Genomic DNA, 20,910 nt, shown 5'->3' on the forward strand with positions numbered 1-20,910 from the left:
CAACACACGTACGAGGAGAAGGAGAGAGTCAACATTTCGGCGAAATGCTTGGATATTTTTACACAATGGATTCAGATTCGTGAACTGTCATCATTGAGTAACATACAAACTTTTTGGCAATATTTAACTCTTTCTGTGACATGTCTCACACATACAAATGCTTTTTCATCCTCAATCAATGTAATGCGCCACAGGAAATGTAAAAATATTTAACAGTAGTTCAAACCGAAAAAAAGTTTACATTTGAACAATATGGGAAAACTTTCGCACTCATCTTCAAGAAATTAACCTACAGTATCACTTGAACTGAAGGATCATATCATCGTACAGGAATACAACAATATGGCAAAATTCCAAAGATCTAATTTTTGTCCTGGATTGAAGGAATCCCTTACAAGCCTTCTTAGCTTTGCTGCCTCTAGTTAAGAGTCCGAGTACCAAGCTTTCAGAGATCTAAGCTTTGTAAGCTCCCCACAAGACGTCTTCCTGCGTAATCACTCCTCTCTCTGTCCATTACTGACTGCTCCTTAGTTACTATTGTATGATGATAGGCTGGATGAATTTCAGTAAGCAGATTTGACTGGAATATCACAATTAGTTCATTATATTACAAATTATCGAATTACGGCAACAAAATTATGCCACAAGGTTCGAAGAAAATTTCAACATTTGTGAACTCTTCAGTCTCTGGTGCCGTTAAATACTTGTGAATTACTGCTCCGTATTCTCATTATCTTTCTACTGACACACAGCCTTAAAGATATGCTGTAAAAATCGATACCACACTAGTCACCGAAATAAAAATTGCAGATGATGCTCATTTTATATCACCTTTATTCCAACATCCCTGTTAAAGAAGCCATTGCAATAATAAAAACTTTCTGATGCACAAAAATGTTGACAAGCTAAAATTATTATATATATATATATAGTTACTACAAATAATTATCAGCCGCGTGGGATAGCCGCGTGGTCTCAGGCGCCTTGCCATGGTTCGCGCGGTTCCCCCTGTCGGAGGTTCGAGTCCTCCCTCTGGCAAGGGTGTGTGTGTGTGTTCTTAGGGTAAGTTAGATTAAGTAGTGTGTAAGCCTAGGGACTGATGACCTAAGCAATTTGGTCCCATAGGAATTTGCCACAAATTTCCAAAATAATCGTCAACTACAGTTACTTTGTATTCAATGGTAATATTTATCAACAGCCAGATGGGCTAGCCATGGAGTCATCCATATCTGGCACAACAGCAGAAAATGCCTCTGACCACTATGGGACTTAACATCTGAGGTCATCAGTCCTCTAGAACTTAGAACTACTTAAACCTAACTAACCTAAGGACATCACACACATCCATGCACGAAGCAGGATTCGAACCTGCGACCGTAGCGGTCGCGCGGTTCCAGACTGTAGCGCCTAGAACCGCTCGGCCACACCCACAACAGCAGACAGTTTCATAAACCTCCTAGAACAGAAAGTCAGCAGCCAGGAACCCCGCTTAAAAAACATGGTGTACTACAAAATATACATAGATGATATCTTAATATTACTCAAAGGTGAAAGTAAGGACACCAATAACATCATAAATTTGTTTAATAATATACACGAGAAAATAAAATTCACAGCTGAATGCCAGAAAAATAATACCATTAATTTTCTAAATTTGTGCATAGAAAATAAAGACAACTGGTGGAATTTCAAGATATTCAGATAAAAGACAACTTCCAGCGACACAATCCCTGGATCTACTCTCAACAGTCAAAATTAAACAAACGGGGAGCATTATCTTCCTAAAGGCCGTACTGCCAACTGATGGTTCTCATTTTTCTGGAATAACATCTTCTAACTGGGCCATATTCAAACTTCATTGTACACTATTAGTCTATTTCTACCACATATCCTGCAGCTATGCGAGAGGTAAAGTGATCTTCCCTCTCTTAGTGTATATTTTTATTTGAGTTTATTTTACATATAACGTTTAAGAATGAATCATCATGTTGATCTTACTTGGTCGATGGTTACGCGACCGGAATTGTCTGTAATGGTTACATACACAGGCGGCGCAGATGCTCGGCGTGTGAAAACAGTGAAATGAATACAGCGACAAAGCATAGAAAATTACCTTGCGTTTATTACTATTAATGATTTGACACTACGAGAGCAAAAGGTTTTGAAATATTGTTAAAATTAATTTTGAGAACCAATATGTCTGATAAAGCTTCTTGTATGTGACGTCAGTATGCAACGCAGGAAATGCATATCCTCCTATTTGCATCTATTGTACTATAAATTATTTTTCCTTATTTTGTTACCTGAAGATATGACATTTCTGTGTCTTTATATATTGTAATTGGTTTACTATTTGTATGTATATATATATATATATATATATATATATATATATATATATATATAATTATGCATTTATGTCGATGTATAATTGGTTTGTTTTGTAAATATTGTTTGTATTTTTACGCTGGGTCTGGCCTAGGGAAAACTATGATATCCAACGATTACATCGATAGGTCATGTGGAGAACCAAAGTGTTAGGATCTTTGGTAGTATTAACTCTGCCGCATGGAGCGTGGGCAGAGAGAGTCTGACTGGAGTAGGGCGGCGGAGCAGGTATGTTTTGTGACGATCCCGCAAGGTGCCGTGCTTTCGGGGTTGGGCAGCATGTAATTGCGATCGACTTGCCATGATAGTTTCTGATACGGTGTCGTGGACGGGAAGCATTAGCTGGCGCACATCAAGAGCCCGTTTCGCCTGGTGACAGTGTCGAGAAGAAGGCGCGTCAACATCCAGCTTCTGCAACAGCGACGGCCGACAATGAGTGACTGTCGCCACCTCCTCGATCGACGACTTCAAACCTTCAATCAACCAACAAGGAAGACTGGAAGCACGTAAAATTTTAGAACTGTGTGGCAGACCTCAGCTTTTCAAACTGTTAAATTTTTCTCACTAAATTACAGCAACATAGCATGAGCCTTTGTTGCTCATTGTCCCAATTGCATTACCAAGCAGGGTGCCTTCCTTTTCCGGAATGAACTCGAGGGTTGTTGAAATTCAAACGCCAGCATTAAAGTAATATCATTCCATTTCACTGCTTTGATTTCAAAGTTCAGTTAAGGTATTCATAGCTGGCTACAATTACACAAGCGCAAATTAAGAGTGCGAGTTTTGTTACCATATTTTAGCTTACCTGTGACTGCAGCTCAGCTTGGTAAGTACTAAATTTTACTTTTGTTAATCAGAATCATTCTATTCAAGTTCAAAGTTAAATATCTTATTTCCAAATTGCATAGATTCAAGTAGCTTTTGAAATGAATGTTGATGTAGTCCAAGACTAACCATATTTTATTTTATTTCGTAGTGCTTCAGAATCAAAGTTCACTATTAATTTCAGTCACTAAATTAACTTTCAATTTTCCGGTTTTATTAATTCTTTTGCTAAATTAAGTCAGAGTGTAGCGAAATTTATTACTTCTGACAAACATTCAGTTTTCACACAACACATGTCAACCTTCAGTTGCCACGCTTTTAGTGCTAATTATATGTGCATTAATCTTTCATTTTCAGTTATTATAGTAGTTGCCCATTGGACTGGCGACCGTAATTTTCCCCAAATCTCAAATATCTAATTAATGCCAATTAATTGTTAACGTAACGACTGCACATTTACCTTCTTTATTAACTTTACCCCTTTTCAAAATTAATTTCCACGAATTTCATTTGCATTTTTCCTTTCATTTAGATGTAACCCTTTCCTCCCTCTTTACCAACAAATTAACTTCGGTGATGATTGCTTTTCCCAAATTTCCATTAGGTGCACACGGTTTAATTTTTCACTGTCATTAAGCTCGATAAGTGAGGGGGAGGTTACAATTGGAATGAAATTCTTTAGGTTTGTCCGACAAATAACGTACATAATCCAGAAGGACTGCCAATAAAAACACTCAGATAACGAAAAAATATTGTAATGAAGCATTTGAGCATCCAGAATGAGAAAAACTAAATTTCGGTTATCCGTTCAGTACTTGTCTTCAAGTTAATTCTTTAATAAAACATTCACTGTTATCAGATTTCTGAAGCGAAATCCAGCAATTCAGATCATTTTATTACGTAAGCAAACAAAATTTTTTCCTGAGCACTCGTGTTTTATGGTTTCATTATAAGACTGAATATTCTATGGAACTCTTATTCCTGTAATAGTATTCTAGAAGATAGGTGAAGCCCGTAAATTATTACGTAAAGCTATTGGCGGTTTATGGCTCCGATCGAGCAATGATCTGCAGAGCCTTATGGCGGTTAGAAAATCTTTAAGTATATACTTAATAATTCAAGGAGAAGAGCTTCTCATAAAGGAACAAAGTAGGTTAATATTTTACCTCTAGAATTATATTCTGAAATTAAGCACAAAGTAATACATTTAAGATACATACGTTTCCGTTTTACAAGCAGTAAGCGTCAGAGGTGCTATTACACAACAACTTCCTTTTGCATTACTAGATTCGGCACTAGCTTCCCCGCTACATTCACCATGGCGAAACCATGTGCTACAAAACTCACAAAGTACTCCACAACCCACTAACCTACGATAATTCAGCCACTGACAAATTTTACAGTATCTTTAAATAAATGCAATGAAGTAACAGGGGAACTTCACACACAAGTAAACCCTGCTATAAACCACCAGAAAACAATTTATAACCATATGCAGTATTACATACATTAGGAAAATTCAAAACAAAGAATTTTGTGACCAAACTGTACTGAAAAAAAACTAGCAGACAGTGGAAATAGTACTTGTCTATCGCCGATCAGCATGCGCAGTTACTCTGTGAGCTGGAGATATTGGCATAGGAGAAATAACAAGGAGCCCTTTAACTTGATTGTAGCAACAATTTGTAACAATTCATGGTTTCAGAATGAGATGTATATTTGGGGTGCCATCACCACTGGATTCCCCAAAAAGCTTCTGTGTACATTACCTGCTTTGACTTTTGTGCTTCAACAGACACTGCCCGGTCTTAAATAAACATTCAGACATTCGTGGCGACTTCGTGACGTGTTACCTGGGTTCATCTGTTTCATCTTCTTCGGCTGGCGGCTGGTTTATTGACGGTCCGAAGTTTCTGCAGTATCAGTTTCTGGAGATCTCAAAGCATTATCCTCCGTTACTAGCCCTGCACTGCGTCGTTTGTTGATAACTGCTTGAAGAAGGAGAACGGTTACAGGGGTGATACGATGTATCTCAGGAAAACATGGAAAGGGAAATCACTGACTGTCTGTCCAGCTGATTGACTGGTCTGATAACAAAACAGAACGATGAGAGCAATTCCCGACCCATGGACATTGATATGTTACCTATCATGACATCTTGAAAACTTAATTATTACATGATATAATTAGCTAAGGTAGAATATTGCAAATTTTTAGGTTTGTCCATTGATGAGAGATTAAATTGGAAGAAACACATTGATGATCTGCTGAAACGTTTGAGTTCAGCTACTTATGCAATAAGGGTCATTGCAAATTTTGGTGATAAACATCTTAGTAAATTAGCTTACTATGCCTATTTTCACTCATTGCTTTCATGTGGCATCATATTTTGGGGTAATTCATCACTGAGGAATAAAGTATTTATTGCACAAAAGCGTGTAATCAGAATAATAGCTGGAGTCCACCCAAGATCATCCTGCAGACATTTATTTAAGGATCTAGGGATATTCACAATAGCTTCTCAGTATATATACTCTCTTATGAAATTTGTTATTAACAACCAAACCCAATTCAAAAGTAATAGCAGTGTGCATAACTACAATACTAGGAGAAAGGATGATCTTCACTATTCAAGATTCAATCTAACTTTGGCACAGAAAGGGGTGAATTATACTGGCACTAAAGTCTTTGGTCACTTACCAAATAGTATCAAAAGTCTGACAGATAACCAACAAGTATTTAAGAAGAAATTAAAAGAATTCCTGAATGACAACTCCTTCTACTCCATAGAGGAATTTTTAGATATAAATTAAGGGGAAAAAAATAAAGAAAAACAAAAAAACACAATAAAATAAAGTTGTTATATTAACTTAAGTATGTTGTTAAATTAACCTAATTATGTCATGTATTGGAAAATTCGACTCGTTCCACATCATTACGAAATATCGTATTCATGATCCATGGAACTAGTATTAATCTAATCTAATCTAATCTAATCTAGATGTTAGGATGATGGCACAAGAACTTTGTCACGCTCTTGCAACTATCAGCTGACAGCGATAAGACTGTTAACGACATAATATCGTCATTGACTGGCATCTGGTTGCGATGGCTGCCGCTATAAATACGCTGTGTACGATGTAGGCGAATTAAGAACACCATGTCGCAGACAACGTTACTTCTGTTGCTCACAGTAGCGTCGGTGCGGTGCGCCCCAGGTGAGATATGCACCTCTTTAATCTCTTTACATGTGTATATATCTACTAGGACTCACGTTTATATGAGTGGAAGAGAATTCTTTATTTATTGTATCATAGATGAAGGTTTCTTTAATTTACGTATTGGACATGAAGAATCAGAGGCGAACCCAAAGTGTGTGTCTGTCACAGGGGTCATACATGGTCAGCTTCTCCCTCCCTCTGAAAAGGTCCAAATTTCTTAGATAAGTTTCGCAGAATAAAGTGCCAAGAAGACTAGGAGTCTGTAAAACTGTGAGAATACCAGGCGTTCACATTTATAATTTCTTAATTAGTAGCGAACATTACGCCATACAATAAAGTACTAGAAATATCGTGATCATTAGTGACAAGCTCTAGTTAAGGAAGTGAAGACTGCGAGAGAATCAGCCTTACCTTTGTTGTGAAAGACATTTGTATTTTCAAAAACGATATTTACTACAGAGACATAGTTAACGTTATTACTTTTCTACAGCAGTTAATACACACTAAGACCATCGTAATTACTCAATTCCTTTACTAATCAAAAGCGTTCAAAATTCGTTAAGAAAACGAAATAATGAATCAAAGCAGTTCAATTACTATGAAAACGAAAACTTAGAATAAACAATCAGAGATGTCAATAGCACAACAGTATATTACATGGAGGTAAAAATAAGTGGAGTTGTCACGAAGTCAAAAACTTGAAGTCGACGCCGCCATCTTCGTTGCCCCAAAACATTACCTTCAGGTTTTTTTTCTGTCCAGAACAGGAATCTGAGAATACACTGAGTTCACCCACAGAGTCAGGCCAAATTTCCGAACAGAAATGGCAGAACATTGAACACACTTCATCAACTCCTTTGTTGGAAAATGTGTCGTCATACATAAAAAATACAGATCTCCCAGAAGAAAGCAAATGAATATTGAGTGAATAAAATGATAGTTGCCTGTGGTAATAGGCTTGATTGGTTGGAATCTTAGGAATCAGAAGATTCTTCTGGTAATCCACAAATATTGCTTTCTCAAGCATAGATTTTCTAGATTTCAACGTTCGGAATGTTTAATCTCGTGAAACTTATATGCTTTCCTCTTACGTAGTTCAAGTCGTTAGATGTTTCTGCTTATTCAAAGCTTGTATCTGTGGTACATTTTTTCTCGTTATTTGTGTGTAAATCAAGTGTAGAAGAGTTGGCTCTCAATTTGTCACACACTGAACATGTGTTTCGTTGCAGTTAATCATAAAAATTAGTTGATATTGTTCGTATGCCACATATGACTGGTGTAACTTATAATAGTAATTTTTTCAGATACATATAACCGTTTCCTGCCACGAATCCTATAATGTAATTTTCCGCCTCTCAGTGACTGTATATATTGATGTATTTTAGATACGGTTTATCCTTTAAGTTTGTTTGGTCTAGTGTTGTGATTTTTCTGGTCTTCACATGGGGTTTCCCTGTAGTAGCCTAATAAGACAACTGTTGGTGACGCCAGGCAATGCCAAAACTGCTGGTTGACATACCTGAAGATTGTGTATTTGTCCATCTCTATTAAAACACATCTTATAGCCACAGAAAAAATCATGACATGTAGCTTAATCTGCACTTTTCTTTGGTCTTCTTCGCAGCACAGGACTTACGGTGGTAAGTCCAATCAAATGAGTTTTGTGTATCGCAGGACGTTATTTGATTGAATTCCTTCAACAATCTATTCATTTGTATAAATGGAGCACTCTGAAAACATCTTAATCGCAAGCGTTTACAATCGTTACTTGTAATGTGACTGTGACCCATAATCTTTTTGAAGAATAATAAATACTTCCCAACACTTTTCATTTCCTTGCACTTGTGTTCTATACAGAACTGGAATGTTCATCTTTATGCTCCGCCATTTCTGATGGGTTCATTTCACTTAAGAAATAAATTTATGCACATCTCGGTAATAGTAACACATGAGTGTCTGTGTTCATCTTACTGAGAAAAAGCCCGTTTTCCAGTGTACTGTGGATTCCCAAAGTGGCACAGTTTTATATCGGTCATTGCTTTATTAATAAATAATGTAACAGCTGGAACTTCGTTTACATTGTATGATTGACTGCCAACTACTGTTGGAAAGTCAGTAACATGAAGATACAGCATCATAAGATGAAACATAAAAGAAGAAAAAAAAAGCACTAAATAGAAAATTAACCTTGATCATTCTTCCTCAGTACCGAGTAAGCTTGATCAGTTTTCTCAAGTATACCAAAAGTTTAGCACAGATTTTCTGCCGCCTTGATCGCTTTTGCAAAAAACGAACGTTACCACATTATAGAACATTCAGTCCTCTATAAGATGACATTTTGAATGAAATTTTAAATTTTGATGGGCCTTGATCGTTATTCCCGTCAACACTTCAAAAATACATAAATTTTCTTACGCATACTTAGTTCACGATTATATTTGACAAGTAGACCTAAATTGTACCATATTTGACCTCGTATATAATGGATGAATGAATAAGTATCAACAGTAGTTACATGGCATCCTAGTATTACCGTTGATTTATCACGAAGTTTGGTTTATGCTTCTGTAACTTGGAAACATCAAAATGAAATTCAAATCAAGTAGGTTGTTCCTGAAAAACTGCCATAGAGAGGCCCTGGCAAGAAATATTCTGTGAAATGAAGCAAATAGCTATGGTTAAAAAGATACAATGATCTTGTGGGAAAACAAAGTGTGAAAACCACATGCATTTAATTAAATCTTTATTAAAAGTATGTGAAACCTCTATTTAAGAAGAATGTACATGTCACAGAGCTTAGGCTATCACTCTTAAAAATTTGTTATGTACTTGTTATACAAAAACACCCATTTGACAGGGTCTAGGCTATTGAGACCATTTATTTATTCACAATGTGGTCTTTTGGACTAAATAATATAAGTGGTACTTGTTTAAATGCTCATTAATATCATAAGGGCTGTCTACTGGTGACATTTATTGAATTGCAAATCGATGGAAATGTTTTCAAGAATGAATTTATCGTTTTTTGCTGTTATTGGCCACACAGTAACTGACATTTAAACGATAAGGTTTCAGAGCGAGAATGTGTGTAAACTGACGCAATGATAGCCTAATGAAACAAGAATTCATTTCTGGGAGGAATTATATCTCCATGCAGTTCTATTTCTTCGACATTCCAAAAATATCTCAGTTTTTGAAGTCCAGAAATCATGCCAGCAAGCCTTGCTTATTTCTTTTCTCATTGTACACGTTTATGGGCTGAAAAAGACAACATAGGTAAGATTTTGCAGGCTTGAATTTTAAACATGTTGTACATATGATTTGAAAGTTGAAAATGTAACGATTACGAATCAGTATCAGTAAGCAAACAAGCATCAGGAGTTGTAGATTCATCAGCTATCAACACAAATGCAGTGAAAAAGGATTCAAATCGATTACGAAAGCATCCTTTTCACAACACATACTTCTCTACTTTGCTGTCTGAAATATATAAACAAAACGAAAGTTACATTTACGAGGGCAAATGCGAAGTTTTAATGGATCATACACTCCATTAAGACCGGAAAAGAATTTGAGAATACGTTATTGACTATATTTTATTAAAGTAAGCACTGTAAAATTTACTATTTAAAACAAATGTCACGTGCACACAGCAGGCATTACTAACAAAAAGCAAATGGAATTGATTTAGTGACTCCAATCTGCAGAAATCAGTCACAGATAAACAAAAGAAAAAAAGAGGACGCTTCATGCAATCTGTTAAATATATATCCCAGAAAGACTGAACCCCTCTGCAACAACAGTGAAATTCTGGAGAACTCTCCATATCACTTTTTCAAACATCTACTGCTTGGAAAATAGGCAGCTTACAGCCTATGTCGACTGCAGTTCCTAGAGAATCATTCCATCGATCTGGTTGTGGAGCCTTCAGTACGATTCATCCCCGATGGGGCACGTGGCTGGATGTTCCATTTGGTGGTTCTTCGCTAACACAAAAGGCCGTAACGCCGGCTGCCTGCAGAACAAAACGAGATAAATGAATCTAAAATGTAGCCACACCCTGGTTGGTTCACAGCTGTGTTGGACGACCACGCACACCCACTGGACCATCCCCACACCGCTCCAGCAAGCGCCTGCCGATCTGAATGTAAAAGCATAATAAATGTCCTCTTACCATGAAAGTAGATCCAGTTCATTACCTTATAGATTTATGAGCAAAGCCGGTACAGTTTTTATGTTTGACTTCATGTTACGATTCACATCTCATAATTCCGCGACATCCAACGAAGTGCATGGCTGCCAGTCACATATGACCAACCTGTATAAAATTGGGAAAATGAGCATCCACTATTTTGCTATGAAAGCTACCGATCACCACAGAATGTCGTCGTTGTTTCGAAACCATCATCAAAGTAAAGGAAAAGCGAGAATTTAAACTCCAAAGAAAAACCATCTGTGTCAAGCAATTCCTTTCAGCTTGAAGGACAAATCCGATGACCTAAGATCGTCTCTCGTTGTCAAATCAGTATCTGTAAATGAACTATCATGCGCAGGCGCATTACGAACATGTCAGACATGTGAAATAACATTAGAGAATACAATCTTTCACACCATTTTGCTCACATATCGAAAAAAAAACACAATCATCCTACGTTCGACAACAAGAAGCTATAATTCAAGAGGACGTTGCTGTTTTGTACACTATGGCAAGACCCATTTTACCAGTGCGAAGCTATATCACACCGACGTTTACGAAAAACGTCATGACGGCCTGTCTTGTAACACGTTCACTGCCACTGTAATTGGCCTTGCTTTGCCACGTAACCAATATTTTTCTTAATAGAATCTGAAAATATATTGCTAAAAGTAATATAACATGTATTTATTTTATAAGTACACAATCAAATTTACTCTCGTGAATCAAAGTTGTTTTGGGGCGCACTAAGGCGTCAGTGGCATATCAGGCCATATTCTGTAGCGGGTGGCCGTGGACGCGCCAATGCGTCTAGTGTATTGTTCCTGGTTAGTGTGACAGTTTAGGTTACTACAATTTCATTTTATATTCATAAATGAAACGAAACATCCTACTGACAAACGACATATTTATTGGACAAAAAATATAGTAGAAACATTCAAATACAAACACAAGATCTCGAAGAAACTTCTGAAATAAAATGTATGTCAAATCTAAGAAAAATACAATCTAGAGCTTTATCCATTACTCTCAAACAAATAAAATAAATACAAAGTTTAAGAATAGTACCGACACATAACTGTCGAAAAATAAATGAGCAACGAAAGTGCTATCTGCCTTTAGAGGTGGTGAATAACACAACAATTCAAACAATATCCTGCTTTATTTGGGCAATCTAGGCACTCGTAAATCGTGTCTGTTCGTTGTCCACGGCTGGCGCATGATCTGCACTTTTTTCGCGGTGTTTTTGATTTTCCATTTGATTCTCGTTTTACCACAACATGTTGGGGATTTCTGACTGGCCGTTCTACCTGCTTTCGTGGCAATAGTGCTCTTATAATACTGAGTCTAAATTCTTGGAGGGGCATTTTTGTGCCACAATATTTATTGTGTAGGGCATGTGCGTTTGTCAGTATCATTTCCACAACGTGGATAAAAAGTTTCTTGTACCAGCGTATGGTTTTGCGTTCCGAGAGGTAATATGATAACATCTGATCGTGCCGATCAACTCCCGCCATAAATTTATTGTAGTTTACAATGGCCAAGGGCTTAGATTTCTTCTCCTTTCTTTTGGTTTCAACCTCAACCATTTCATTTGTAAATGCATTAGAAATGTAGCAAACCTCCCTCTTATCACGCCACTTACCTATCATAACTCCTTCCGCAAATCTGGCAACGGCTTCACCTTTTCGTAGTTTTGCTTCCTGTATTTCCTTGGGTGTATCCTTCCTATTCGCCCTCAGAGTTCCCGTGCAGTGGGTCTTCTTATCCAGGAGCAGCTTTGCCAATGCGAAGCTGTTATAGTAATTGTCCATGTACACATGGTGACCAGCATTCAACTTTTCATCTAGTAAATGAAGAACAATTTTTTGCGCATGGCCTCTTCCTCCTAAATCGTCCAGCATGCCAGTGTATACCGCGAATTTTAGGACCATTCCAGTGGGAGTTGTCAAAATATATAGCTTTATGCCATATTTGTGCTTTTTGTTTTTGATGTATTGGCGGAAAAGTAATCGTCCACGCCAAAGGATCATTGATTCGTCCAGAGACAGTTCCCGTCCAGGGTAGTAAACTTGGCACATCCTTTCATTGAAAAAATTGATAACGGGACGTATTTTATACAACCTGTCGGATGGTGTTGGTTTGCCCTGTTTTGGATTTTCAGAAAAGTGTAATGCACGTAGTATTAGCAGAAAACGATTTCGTGAAATACTATCGGCAATTCCTTTCACGTTGAATAAAGCGTCCTTTTTCCAATAGTCCTGCAAATTCCTCATCTTTACATTTCCCATGTGCAGGAAAACTCCCAAGAACACTAACAATTCGCCAACAGTCACATCTTTCCAACAGTTTATTCGTGATTGTCCTTTGGTTCCCGCAGAAAGGAATAATTCAATCGCGTTTCGATTTGTTTCTTCTACAACTGTCAATAGAAATTCGTCCGTCAGCAAAAGACGAAAATAATCTAAGGGAGTGTTTTCCGTCGGTTGAATAAGCAGTCCCTCATTTTTTATAAATGGGCAATTTATCATTCCAACTGGCTCTCTTTCCCACGCAACAGTTGTATCAGCTGCGTTATCTCTTGTTACCACTCCTTCTGCCATTTCCCTGTCGCTAGGATTCACAGCCATTTCTACAGTCTCATCTAAAACAAACTCGGCTCCGTCAGACTCTTCACTGGATTCCACGCCGTCCTCCTCACTGGCCAGTTCCGTTTCCGAATCGCTTTCTTCTAATATTCGTAATAATTCCGCATCCGTTAGTTTTTGTACGTTTCTTGTGTCCTGTGTTTTACGTTTCTTAGGTTCTGAAGGGCCCGCCGTGTCACGATTGTCTTCCATTTTCAGTCCCACAACAGAGAAAAACTGTAGGGAAAACACACGAACCGCACCCGCAAAAATTGAAAACAATACGTTCTTAGAGTGCCTGCGCAATGAACCACACCGAATGGCTGTGCCCGACTAAACTGTGGCGCTGAGAAACAGCTGAGTGTCTCGCCGCGCAGGCGCGTCGACGGCATATGCACTAGTATCGGCCGGACGCGCTGGTGCGCCGATGGCAGTGAACGTCTACGTTCGACAACAAGAAGCTATAATTCAAGAGGACGTTGCTGTTTTGTACACTATGGCAAGACCCATTTTACCAGTGCGAAGCTATATCACACCGACGTTTACGAAAAACGTCATGACGGCCTGTCTTGTAACAGAACATCCTGTAAGCTTTTACCGAGTCTCTCCCTCTTCCATTACATCAGAACCTAATACCGTGTGCGTGCTTACATTTGACATTTTTGCTCCATAACTGCACTCTATCGATCGGCATGTAAAATTTCTTTCAAATTACAGACAATGTTTTGCAACAGCAACAGATTCTTGCGTTCTAGTTTTATAAGAAACTTGAGCACCATAGCCTGTTTCAGCCAATTTATTTCCACAACGAGCTATAATTCAAGTCGTGTCGACTTTGTATTAGAGGCTATGAAGTATGAAATATCACAGGACTTGGGTAACACCTATTTTTAAACACGCAATCGTGACAATAACAATAAAAGCAGTCGTGATTCGATGAGAATATCTGCATACCACTCCTTGTAATAGAATCTCCTACAAGATTTTACTGCGTCCCTCTCTTCCAGGACATCGAAAAATTAATAACATTTGCGTGTTGACATCGAGCATATTACGTACACATGTATCCCTCCATTAGAGCAGGCAGCCAGAAGTTGAAGTTGCTCACACAGACCTGTGTAAAGATTTTTCAACTATAGTGGAGGAAAACCATTTCCACAAAGTATCATTACAAGAGAGTGTACCTGTATTGTTCATTCTTCTTCTTCTTCTTCTTTTGCTACTGCCTTTGACCCAAAGATTTTGCAATTTTGCAGGGTTGGCAGGGTTACAATCAGATGTGGCAATGTTAATTTGAAGGGGTGGCCAGATGCTTTTCATGCCGCCACCCCATACCCCCCCACCCCCACCCCCCGGGACTAGATCAGAGTACCCCAGCTATCTTCATCTAGTGTAAATCATATCACGAAATAGTGTGAACGTGTTTCAAATGTCTGTGAGTCGAGTAACTGAGGCGAGACGTGGGGAGCAGCTCGGTATTCACCTACTGGAATGTGGAAAACCGCGTAAAAACCACATCCAAGCTGGCTGACACACCGGGCCTTCGTCATTAATCTGCCGGGCAGATTCGATTTGGGTCAGCGCGCCTACCCGAGTACAGCAAGCAGCACATTAATACTCTCCGCTAACCTGGCAGGTCCTGTACTATTCATTCATAAGCAGTTTAATACACTGTTTATCAGCTGTAATACATCTAAGCAGTGTATGACTACAGCTTTGTACACCATCATACACTTTGTTTTTCTACCATGACTTCGAGGTCTGAGTCAGGTATTAAATTGACATTAACACTTTTTAATCCATTTTCCCCTCACAGAAAGGTGTAAATCACATGGTGTAAACTAATCAGCTCCCACAACACACAGAATGGTAGAAATATAACACAGAGGTGATGTTTCTCATTAACAAATATGTGGAAGACCTCACGACATATGGAAACTGGAAGAGGTTGTGGCATTGTAAAACGTTTCCAATAGCTATCTGGAGGTGGTGGCCTATACAGTTAATGTCACCGTCCGCAGTGAGATGATAGCAGATGTCTAGTGTTCTGTTTCAAAGAGCTTTTTTTCCTCATTTTGCAGTACTATTCTGGTGTTGGCCATCATCGGAAGATACTGCTTACAACATTCACAAGGTAGTAGAAATAAAAAGAGATACTGTTAGCTTATTGGTGGAAAAAGAAGGTGGAGGGCATCACATCATATGGAAATAGGACGAGCCTAAAGGATTGAGGAACAAGCAGCAGATATCCAGTGTTCGCCAATGCTCTCTCCATCTCAGGCAAGTGGTGCCAGTCAATCATTACATTGTAATCAACAGCATACCAGTTGACAGATGGGTTGGAAAGGCACTGTTGATATGGGGCAATGTATTGTAATATGGACTGCAGTTGATAGCATTATCAATTTTAGTAATTTTACCAGTTGTTCAGTTATTTCAATGCCAGCCAATGACAAAGCAGATTGTTTCCCAATTTCTGTGTAATCACTAAATCAGTCCTCCATTACTTTGCAAGTACCATATACTAGATTGAAAATGCAGAATGATGACTGTGGAGTACGTCCATTAGGTCATATATATCATATACTAGATTGCACTTGTGGAGAGATGACTTTGCAGTTGTTCCATTTGGCCATATAGAGCAAAGTGTACTAGACAGCGTCCCATATCGATGTAATTAGGTTATCTGCATATTTCCAGCACATCGATGTCATTATCATTGTTACTGGGGAGTCTAGGCAATATTGTTGCGGAATGTCAGTATATAAATTACATCGAAGATGTTATGCTCTTTAGCAGGAAGAATTTAAATGTGCTTACATCCCCTACAGAATCGTTTTGTAAAGAGTTTTTCGTTATTCGTGGGGCTGTAGCATTGTCAAAAATAACGTACAAGTGGTTGAAATCGACTTCACGATTGGTAATATGCATGCATAGTTGTATGTGTGTAGTGCTGTCAGCAGTTGAGAGTTGCTGCAATATTGTTGCGGAATGTCGGTATATAAATTGCATCGAAGATGTTAGGCTCTTTAGCAGGAAGAATTTAAATTATTTGTCTATAAATTACATTGCTGAGGGTGTGCAGTCTGTAGGTACGGGGAAGGGAAACTCTCACATTCCAGGATGTTAAGTGCAGTCGACACACTGTCAGCTAATGAATAGCTTATTACTAGGATAAACAATTACCCAAAGTTCACAGTTTGTAGATGTCCTGATATGGCTGTGGAGATGCATCAGTGTTGGAAGAGGTAAACAAAAGTAGCAAAGCTCATCTGGTAGCAATAAGAGGATATACTTATATGGAAAAAATATCAGAGGAGCAGCAGAAATCAACTCTGCACACATGTCAACCGCCTGTTACATATCCCTACACAGTAGAGTGGAAGTAAAACAAACGAGTAGAACTGTGCTAGATTTTAAGTTTCCATCTATTGCATCACTACATGAGTCTTCAAACAAGCTATGTGATATGACGTGGCTGTATTCGGATTGGTTTCCAGACTGCGAGTTTCCAATCTGTACCACTCGTTGAATCACACCAGAGTATGGGGCGAGTGTTTACTTTTCATGACCTTCCTGTGCAAAACGCGTGCATCTAGATCATTGGGAAGGGGGGCATTCTTAGGATTTTTAGTAGGCTGGTGCAAAGGACACGCAAATATCCTTGTATGAAATCAAACAACGTATGGGTATGCCAGCAGTATGACCACATATATACGGAAAAATACATAATTAAAACAAACACCCACCAGTATAACCAATATACAAGGATACAAGAGTTAGCGTGTGCTCAGTTGAGAAGCAGTAACAGTCGAATGTGTCAGACAGAAGAGCACAGTGACTTCTAACATAGACTAATCACTAGATGTTGCTTGAGTAACAGATCAATCACAGACGTTTCAGCTCCTGTAAAGCAGGCTAAGTCAACTGTTGGTGACAAGATTGTGAAGAGAAAACAACCACAGGCCTCATGTGCTGAAGGATATTGATCGTCGAGTTTTGCTTATTGTGTTCGTACAAAAATCTTATAAAATCAGTGGAAAGTATCACTCATGTCTTCCAGTGTGCTACCAGCAGTCCAGATAATACATTTAGAAGATGGGGATACAATGGTCAAGCAGCTCCTCGTAAGCCACACATTTCTGGTTTCAAGGCTAGCGTAAACCTGAGGTGGTGTAAAGAGCTGTGGCGCTGTACAGTGGATGACAGGAAACAATTGATTTGGACTCATATATCAAATCATACACTGAGGTAATCCGATGGCAGGGTTTGCATTTGGCGAGTACCTGCTATCCTGTGTAGTGCTAACAGTGAAGTAGGAGGAAGTGGTGTTACAGTACAGGGGTCTTTCTTGTGGTTAGTCTGTGGTCCCCACATGCGATAAGAAGAATAGACAGAGAGAGAGACACACACACTAAATGCAGAACGATATGAACAAGTTTTACAGTGCTGTTTACTGCATACTCTTGAGAGGACCAGTCCAGACATGAAGGTTGCATCAGCATGTTGGTGGACCCTGCCATGAAGCAGCATCTGTGAGGCAACAACTGGTGGGCAACGGCATTCCTGGATTGGAATGGCCTGCACAGGGTTCTGATATGAACCCAATGGAAGGGCTGCCATTCCTCCACAAACACTAAGGCATGTCACTAAAAGTATACCCAGCAGAGTCAACCTTTCATGAAGGCGGTGGATGGACACACCCAGTGTTAATGTGTCCTAATGGTGACTGTATGCTTTTGATCAAATAGCATATAATGTGAAACAAGTCCGCCCCCGGTAGCTGAGTGGTCAGCGCGACGGACTGTCAATCCTAAGGGCCCGGGTTCGATTCCCGGCTGGGTCGGAGATTTTCTCCGCTCAGGGACTGGGTGTTGTGTTGTCCTAATCATCATCATTTCATCCCCATCGACGCGCAAGTCGCCGAAGTGGCGTCCAATCGAAAGACTTGCACCAGGTGAGCGGTCTACCCGACGGGAGGCCCTCGTCACACGCCATTATTATTATTATGTGAAACAAGAAGACAGATTTAGAAGGTGTAAGAAATAATTATTTTATATAAAACTGTAAAGTAGAGACGAAGAACCAGAACATGAGTACAATGAAGTCAGGTAGCCATTAGGATCTGCATGTCAATCTAATGGACGTTTGATGAGCCGCATGTGATACAAAGTGAAAATAGAAGAATCATTGCGATGTAACAGTTTATGGCCGATGGAAGAGACTGTTTTAAGTCTCAAACGATTAAAAACAGTCGATTGCTGTGTATCGACCACAGCAGCCACGTGACTATAACAAGATTGACATTTATATTAGCGTAAATGGTAGCGAACATTACCAGATACAACAAAATACCAGTATCGTCGAGTTTATGAGCGACAGGCTCTAGTTAAGTAAAGTTAAAGAATGGGAGAGAATCATACGTAACTTTTCTGGGGAAGACATTCGGACATTCGACTTCAGTGTTTTGATACACCAGTATGATCGAAGTACACCAGATATGTCACAGGGGAGCACTGAGAAAAGTTTCGAGGAAATATTTTTAAAAAGTTGTTTCATTACCATACCATACTGAACGGGGTACAAGTGGACATTCATATAATACAAAATAAATCCCCTTTCTGGCACCTGTGATTGTCAACAATGCCCGTACCTTCATTGTATGAGGTACAAATGGTAAATGTGTCATCCGTTGCAGGTGGCTCAGTGCAGTGGAGGATGTCGGTACTACAAGGCCGCATAGTCAACGGCGTCGAAGCCGCACCTGGGGAGTTCCCTCATCAGGTGAGTACTGATGCCAAAGAAGAAAGGCAAACGCTTGACTGTGTGATCTACATGCGCTAAACAGAGAAAATTCACATGAAGCAGACTGGGTTTCCATTGCAAAATAAAATTGTTGCTTATTGCTGGTTACTTTGCTACAGTGTAATTCTACAGCAACGATCTGGCTTTGTCCATTATAAATGGTTTCTTTGAAAGTCTGCGACTGTGAAAACACAGGCTTGTCTATAAATAACTAATCTACTACCAAGAAAATCATTACTGCTAGCAAACAAGTTATTTATAAACATTCTCAGTAACACTCCTACCCATTGATGACCTCTCCATTGCTCAGAAAGGAGTAAGAAAATTTTTCAGCTATCTGTCGCTATATATCTTGTAAAGGACAACTCTTTAGAACGACAATATTGGTCGCAATGTCCATACGCTCTGTAACAAAATAACTACACACCGTCGACAAAACATTCACAGACTGGTGAGAGGGAATTCAAGGGACTAGGGATTTTTCCTTGCTTATAGAATTTTCTCACATATACAGCTTTAGAGTGAGCTTCTGTTACTTCTAGAGGTTTCAGCTCTAGGAGCTATTGTCTCCTGGGGACAGTTAAGAAGAGAAGAAATACGTAAAGAACGTGGAATGAATTAAGAAACTGTGTCAAATGATGCACTGTTAGACTGCCCAACGAAAGTCAGAATCTGATGGAGTTAGGATACCTGTACGTGGAAGTGATCATGACAACCCGTCCATTGGATGGAGATATTAAGCACAGGACCTCCGTTAGCGTTATTCGAGAGGAGCAGGATATGAACCGGCACCGAGATTAAGCCTCCCCCTTCTTTGTTTTCCATAATTAGAACATATTTAAGCTACACACAACAGACGCGCACCACAGTCATACGAGGGACACATAAGCACGTCTTACGCTTCATAACAGGTGGGTGGAAAACCTACCTCAGGAGCTATAGTGGCAGAGTGCTTGGGAGAAAATTTGCCAGCTATTGAATAGGAGAGTCCTAAGATTATATATGATACCAGAGAGAGACTTCGAGCGCACATAGAGGAGGGCATCTGAAATCGTAAGGCCGTGATAGTATCAATGACTCAGGTTTTATAAATTTAAGAAAGGTGCAAAAAGAATTTCGCATAGCAAGAGTTTTGACGAACAAATTGCAGAGAATATGAGCATCCAGCATGAGATATCCAGCTCTGAGGACGAAGATTTGAAGCAAAACTATATTAAATTGGTGAGAATTGTATATTACGTCTTCCACCAGCATGTGCCAAGCAAGTGTGTGAGGGACAGGAAAGAGCCATATTAGTTCATTTGACATAGCTTCATCACAGATTGAAGCGAATAGACCAGTTGACAAACAGAAGCTGAACGAAGCCAAAATGAGCGCAAGGAGAGCTACACAAGGAGAATTGGGTGAAATAGAAAATAGAATTTTACTAACTTATCTGCAAAAATCGTTCCCATTTCGAGAATTGTGGTCAGACAGGTACATATAATTATAGCCCTGCATCACTGATGCCAGCCTGTAGCAGAATTATGGAATATGTGCATACCTATGACTTATGATAATTTTGGAGGATAAAAATCTCCTCCATAAAAATCAACACGGATTCCACAAGTAGAGATTCTACGAAACCTGTCATTGTTCGTCCATGAAATAAAGGGTACAGTGGTCACATGCGCCCTCCCTAGTTGATGCCGTGTTCGTTGACTTCCGGGAAGCATTCTATATGCTGGGTGATCAAAAAGTCAGGATAAATCTGAAAACTGAATAAATTACGGAATAATGTAGATAGAGGGGTACAAATTGACACACATGCTTCGAATGACATGGGGTTGTATTAGAACCAAAAAAATAC

At 39.0% G+C, this 20,910-nt stretch overlaps 1 protein-coding gene across 1 annotated transcript in view; it reads left to right on the plus strand.

Annotated features, from left to right (window-relative positions):
- Positions 1-6,341: 6,341 nt before the first annotated feature.
- Positions 6,342-20,910, plus strand: part of LOC126242319 (mite allergen Der f 3-like) — a 64,579-nt gene continuing 50,010 nt past the window's right edge. Inside the window, exons 1-2 of the mRNA XM_049948078.1 lie at positions 6,342-6,431; positions 18,955-19,040. Of these exons, the coding sequence (XP_049804035.1) occupies positions 6,374-6,431; positions 18,955-19,040 (144 nt within the window). The 5' untranslated portion in view covers positions 6,342-6,373. The remainder of the gene's footprint in view (positions 6,432-18,954; positions 19,041-20,910) is intronic.

The sequence above is a fragment of the Schistocerca nitens genome, chromosome 1 (assembly GCF_023898315.1).
Source record: "Schistocerca nitens isolate TAMUIC-IGC-003100 chromosome 1, iqSchNite1.1, whole genome shotgun sequence".
NCBI classification, from domain to species: Eukaryota; Metazoa; Arthropoda; class Insecta; order Orthoptera; family Acrididae; genus Schistocerca; species Schistocerca nitens.